Consider the following 6,066-nt stretch of genomic DNA (forward strand, 5'->3'; position numbering starts at 1 on the left):
ATGAGAAGTTTGTTAGTTTTTATAATTATCTTTTAAAACTCATACTTACAATTATTCCTGATTAACTGATAATATAATTGTTTTCTATACTGATAGTGCATAACTTTATTCCATGTTTAACGAAGGATTGTCATCTACTCTAGTTTAAGGCCCTAAAGTTTATGAGTAAAGATCTTCTCCATTTTATTTTCTCTTCATTTCTTCCATTACCAAGTTTTTGAAAAAATAAATGTCACTCTCTATATAGTGTATATCATTTTCATTTCATTTATTTTTTTCAAAAGTTTATGAAATAGAGGAAAAAAGAAATGGTGAGGATCCATTCCCAAAGTTTACATGCATTCCGCAAGAAAATCAGGCAAAAACCATTGGATTTGTGAATAGAGCATCATCTTTCAATAAATTTATGTTGAAAAACTAAATAAATAAATTTACATGCTCATTTTCAAACAAAATGAAAATACCAAAAAAATAATAGGTGGAGTCAGCGAATTGAAGAAGCCATTAATATTCTAAAAAAATAGATATCAATTCAATTTAAGTTGGCACCTGAAAGCAGAAGAATTTTCTATGTTTGATCTACATGTCCAATGTAATAACACAGGGAACTCAGGTCGAAGAAAGTTATTCTCTATCAAGCAAAATTCGGAAATATATGCAATTCTTTTCAATATTGACAAAGGTAATGCCCTATACAACCTGTAACTCCAAACCAGTATGCTCCTTGCTATTAGCAGAAGAAGAGGTTTCAGGGTGTTCCTTGTCATCAGTAGACTTCATCTCTTGAATGGGAGGAGCATTTACAATGGTTGTCTCAGAGAAAAAGCTGTCAGAAAGCCTTCCTTTCATCTCCCTGTGCTCTTGACACAAGGCACACCAGTGCATGCAGCAGTGCACACAACATGGATCACATGGTGAGTTCTGCAGTCATCAAAAGAATAAATGAGAAAATCTTAAAAGCAAAACAAGGTTTATTTGCTGGGAAAACCATAAAAGCTAAAGGAGAAAAAAAAATTAAAATGTTACTTGTGTGTTTGGTTTAACTTGTTTTGGAGGAAAAAAAATGCTTCTTTTTTTGTGCCAGCTTAAAGATATTTAGGAAAAAAATGATTATTTGCCCAGAATTAATCTTTTCCAAACATACACTACATATTGCTGGTAAGTGGTAACACAAGTTAAAACAAAAGCTTTGCACATATCAGAATTTGATCACTCCATGAAATTATAAAGCAGCCATTAAGCCTCTAGAAAATAATATATGGTCCTGTTCTCACAAAATGATGTGGATTATTAAATTCTCTATCCAGTTAGAGTGTATTAAGGATTGTATATTAAATAAATAAATAAAAAAGGAAACAGTCAGTGATACTAGACAAGAGAAAAAATGAGATGAAAAACAATGCAGTGTAGACAAAAGCACCAAAGCAAGGCAAGGTGCCTGCCTCTGGCTAAGGCAAGGCACATCTCTAACATCACATCAGTATTAGTGAAACTGAAAAACCCAGTCATCTAACTTGGTGAATGAGACACTAAAGAAAGTAACATGGCCTGAAAGTTAAAAGAATAACAGTTGTTGGTTTTTGCAACTTTTAGCAGCAGCAGCCAGCAAGCAGCTTAGGATTTCATAAATCGAACATCATATTCTTTTATTTATAATAAGAATGAAATGTTTAAAAGTAGTATATTTTACAAAAAAACAATGAAAAATATTCAAATATATTTCTATTTTCTTTTTCTAATACTAATGTCGTTTTTTTTCTTCAAGAAATTGATGTCATTGTGTATTGAAATGCTTAGCATGCACTTTTGCCCCAAGTCATTAAGCCACTTGCCATTTTAAGGGTGCCTTTCCGTTTACTACATTGAAACAATGATAGCAATAGCTATTCTTTTCCCTCTCTTCTGTATTGGTATTGAAAAAGAGACAGCAACATCAAAGTTTAAGTAAATTTGATAAGTTTTAACGGAATATTTATTGTGTACTATTGCTTAAGGCTAAAGGTCCTTTCCTAATAATAAGGACAACACTCTAGTGTTCTTTTTCTCGTTACCAGACTAGTAGTCTGGTGTGTAAATTTAAGTTTATAACCATAATAAAAAGAGTAACAATAATGGTTGTAGTTTTCCAATCACTAAAAATTTACCTTGTAAGAAAACATTTTTCAAACTGCATGGTTGGTTTAAAATTGTTGACATTTGATGCCAGACTTGCTGAAAGTTCGTGTTTCAATTCATCAAGAATAACACTAGAATCATGTCCATACATGCATTTATCAGGTTTTCATTGTTAGATTACAGAGCATCAAGTATAGCTTCATTTCTCTTTCATTCAAAGTTGTTCAGAATATGCAATTCACTGTTCCAGTAAAAAAGGTCTTATTATGTCATCATATAATTTTGTTCATTCAGGCAAGGTTTGGTAATAGAACAGATTCCTACAGAAAGGTTTTCTTTTTTAACATAATGAAATCTACATTACACATCTGTAATAAGCAGAAGCATTATTTCTCAGCAGATGAATATTTGATATATACTATGCCATCCATAAAGTTTACTAGTCCAAGTGGAAAAGATATTCAACACATACCTCCAAGTGATACTTCTTCTGTAAGTTTTGTCGAACCTGACCAGTATAAATTCCACACATCCACCAAGTAAAAAATAAGCCCTCAAAAATGAGAAATGATGTCCCTGGGTCAATGAAACCATTAAAGATTGCAGTTGCAGTTGCCAGAGCAATGCCACCCTCTACAAAAATGGCATGACAAATGCATGGTCCAGTCCAAGGAGTTTCTTCATGCAAGGTTTCTACATTGCGCCCAAATAATACACAAGGACAAAACAGCCCTGTCAAGCCTGCCATTAAGGTGAAATAGTATAAAAACCAAGCAATTTTCTGCTTAATCATTCCAACTGAGAATACTTCTAATATAGTCATTCAAATAATTCCTTCATATTCTAGTGCTTAGCAAGTTCACCCATAATTTAACATATTAAAAATGAAGTGATTTTCATAGTAAGGATTAATGGTCAAGGGAATCATATGACATTAGATTATTTTAATCTCACTATCAAGATGATTTGACTAGTCCAATATATAGATAACAGACATCGTCCTGACTATAACAAAATTTGACAGCTTGGTCATGCATTAACTTACAATTTTCCCTATCTTCAGTGCATCCAAAGATCCCAGTCATCCAAGGTTCATCAGCAGGAGGTGTATAGCTTTCAGGTAATGGCTGCCCACATTCCATGCACTTGTGAACAGCCAACTGCAAAGAATTAAAAACCATAAGCAAATAGCTGTCTACTAACTTATATTAAAACTCACCAAACAGAGAACAAGCAAAATCTATTCAAATTTTCATTTTATTTTCTCATGCAATGTTACAAAAGATTTGACAAGGTTGCACATTGGCTGCCAACTTCCAAACACAACCCTTTCCCTCTAGGCTTGAGATTGAGACCAACCTCACCATGTAAAATAAGGCTTAGTTGTTTCATTTCTGAATTTCTTTCTTGCACAAATCAAGAACTATTCGATTTGAAAAAAATTTATGACAAAATGAAAATACTACAACTAATTTCTGTAAAGTACTATCTATAAAGTATTAGAGTTTGTTCAGGAGAGGGATGAGGGGGATTGAAAAGGATATGATGGAAAAGGAATACTCACCCATGCTTGAAATTGTAAAATTTTTGAACTTCAAACCGATATACAGTCCTTATTTTAGATATAATCAAGACAAACTGTATGACAATTTACTTCAGACTTCACATTTCCACCTTGTTACTGACATTTAATGAACTAACACGACATTGCAACATTATGGGTGAAGAGAATGTTAACTCATTATAAAACATTTTCAAGTTTCAACCAAGCAATCCACAACTGATCTTGCCACCCAAATACTCATTCCATGTCTCCATCTCCACAAATGCAAACACAAACAACATTGGATGCCACTCTGTCGCTTTCTTCACTTACACAACTAGAATTCATGAACAAGTACAACTAGATTCAGAGTGCACCTAAAAAACCCATGAACAAGGTATCCTCATGAATATCTCTATTGGGAGATTTAAAAAATAGTTTGCTACTGCAATTTCGGCCGCAACATCCAGGTTTCTGGGGTCTCTACAACAACAACTGTGACTGCATCGGCCCGCATTTGTCTAAAATTTCCCCCAATACTAAGGATCACGATCACAATTTAAAGCAGTAATGCCACATATTAAAGAAAACAGACAAACAATCCAGCATCCAAAGAAAACAGTCTGCAACCGTGATTTCGGCTGCAACATCAAGGTTTTTGGACTATATGAGGCCACAATTGCAGCAACATTAGTCACATTTACCTGCAATTTCTTCCAGTGTCAAAGAATTCGACAAAACCACGACGGTGATCACTATTTAAAACCATGATGTTGGCTATTCTAAAAGTCAGACAATCATCATTCATCAATGAAATTCAAGAAAAAAAAAACAAAAAAAAAAGAAAGCAAGATGGGCATGAATGAATCCATCATCCAAATAAAAAATCATCATTCTTTTCAAAAAAAAAAAAGAAGCAAGATGGGTATGAATGGAATCGAAACCTGAGGAACCTCAATTGGCTGATTGAGTTCACCAGGCGTGATATCTTCCATAGAAACATTGTCCTTAGTCAGCTTCACGTAACGCGATTGCTTCCTTTCCTCCATGATCTGATCTCGCAAGATACAAACCAAACCAAACCAAACCCACAAAGAACGATGAATCAGAGGAAAATGCGTAACTGCACAGTTTAAGATCTAAGGAAATAAATTGGGAGGAATGAGAATAATAACCAACCTTGGTTACGAAGTGATGAGAAACGAACACCAAGAAAGGGGTGTATAGTATTTTATGTTATGTTATTTATTTAGTGTGTCGAGTGTCGCGGGGAACGGAAAATGAGAACTCAAGTCATGACTACTCCTATGAATGTGGTGGTGTTCACGATCTTTCAAGTTTCATGATGGGTTAATATTTTTATTTTGGGTCGTTTAAGGTTAAGGCTATTCACAACTGAGTGTAATTTATTGATTTTCTTGTCTTATTGACTTATTCATGGTTCATGACGACATGTGTTAGATTTGATTTTATTATCATGTTATTTTTATTGGTACAAAATATTCATTGATTTTGTCTATAATTAATTTATGTCTATAATTAATTTATGTTGAAGAACTAGACACTTTTGGTAGAGTTTCTTTTTTTCAATCCCATTTTTTCATTCATTAGACTTGAACCTGACATCATACTTAATGGATAGATTATAAATGTATTATGTATGAAAAAAGTATTAAAATCTCATTTTGTAAACTATTACATAATATTATTAACAATAAATTTATTAAATTAGCAAATCATAATGTTAAAACATCCAAAATTTTGCTGCAAAATTCAGCTGTTGAGGATTTAGTAGAATGGTTGCCGGCTAAGGTGGAATTTGACTAACTTTTATGTCAGTTGAATGAGGTAAAGGCTGGTATGATTGGATATGGAATTGATGGCTTATCAATGTTAGTCAAACAAAAGGTTAACAAAACATAGACAAGGTCAATACGATTATCTACAATGTTAGTCGAATGAAATGATTCGGCTAATATTAATGTTAATTGAATGAGAGGGAGGTCTATTTTACTCAAAATTTTGTCTTTCTACCTTTTATCTCTTTACATTATAGATTTATTTTACTGTTTCCATTTACAAGCTTTCATTTATAGCCCTTCATTTATAACTTTCAACCTTTATTTTCATGCAAATCTTCTCCTTCTTCACCTCCTTTCTTCTTCTTTGTTCACCTACACTAAGCATTCTTTGGAGAAGCTTAGGAACCCATAGCCAAGGAGCAGATTCTCCTTCTTAGCATAAATTGTTTGATCATTATTTGGGATTTTGTTGAAGCAAGGTTGGCCAAAATATATTATGCCTAACTTTACATTTTAACGTGACAACACATGAAATCAAATCATTATTTTTGTTAGAGACCATATTGAATATTTAACATAATTTGGAACTCAAATTCGAGACTACTA

At 33.0% G+C, this 6,066-nt stretch overlaps 1 protein-coding gene across 1 annotated transcript; it reads right to left on the minus strand.

Moving 5' to 3' along the window:
• Window positions 1-492: 492 nt before the first annotated feature.
• LOC114409385 (cell number regulator 6-like) lies at window positions 493-5,025 on the minus strand. The gene is made up of 5 exons (XM_028372823.1): window positions 4,838-5,025; window positions 4,603-4,710; window positions 3,161-3,275; window positions 2,588-2,856; window positions 493-921 (listed from the first exon to the last, which is right to left on the minus strand). Exons 2-5 carry the CDS (start codon window positions 4,705-4,707, stop codon window positions 691-693), a joined length of 720 nt encoding a protein of 239 aa, XP_028228624.1. The 5' UTR covers window positions 4,708-4,710; window positions 4,838-5,025; the 3' UTR covers window positions 493-690.
• Between the last annotated feature and the right edge of the window lie 1,041 nt (window positions 5,026-6,066).

The sequence above is a fragment of the Glycine soja genome, chromosome 4 (genome assembly GCF_004193775.1).
Source record: "Glycine soja cultivar W05 chromosome 4, ASM419377v2, whole genome shotgun sequence".
NCBI classification, from domain to species: domain Eukaryota; kingdom Viridiplantae; phylum Streptophyta; class Magnoliopsida; order Fabales; family Fabaceae; genus Glycine; species Glycine soja.

Coding starts and splice junctions, on each gene's coding strand:
- LOC114409385 (XM_028372823.1), bottom strand. CDS start 4,707: ATGGAGGAAAGGAAGCAATCGCGTTACGTGAAGCTGACTAAGGACAAT. Junction 3,276..4,602: donor AGCCAATTGAGGTTCCTCAG/GTTTCGATTCCA, acceptor AATTCTTTGCAG/TTGGCTGTTCACAAGTGCAT. Junction 922..2,587: donor AGAAGAAGTATCACTTGGAG/GTATGTGTTGAA, acceptor TGATGACTGCAG/AACTCACCATGTGATCCATG.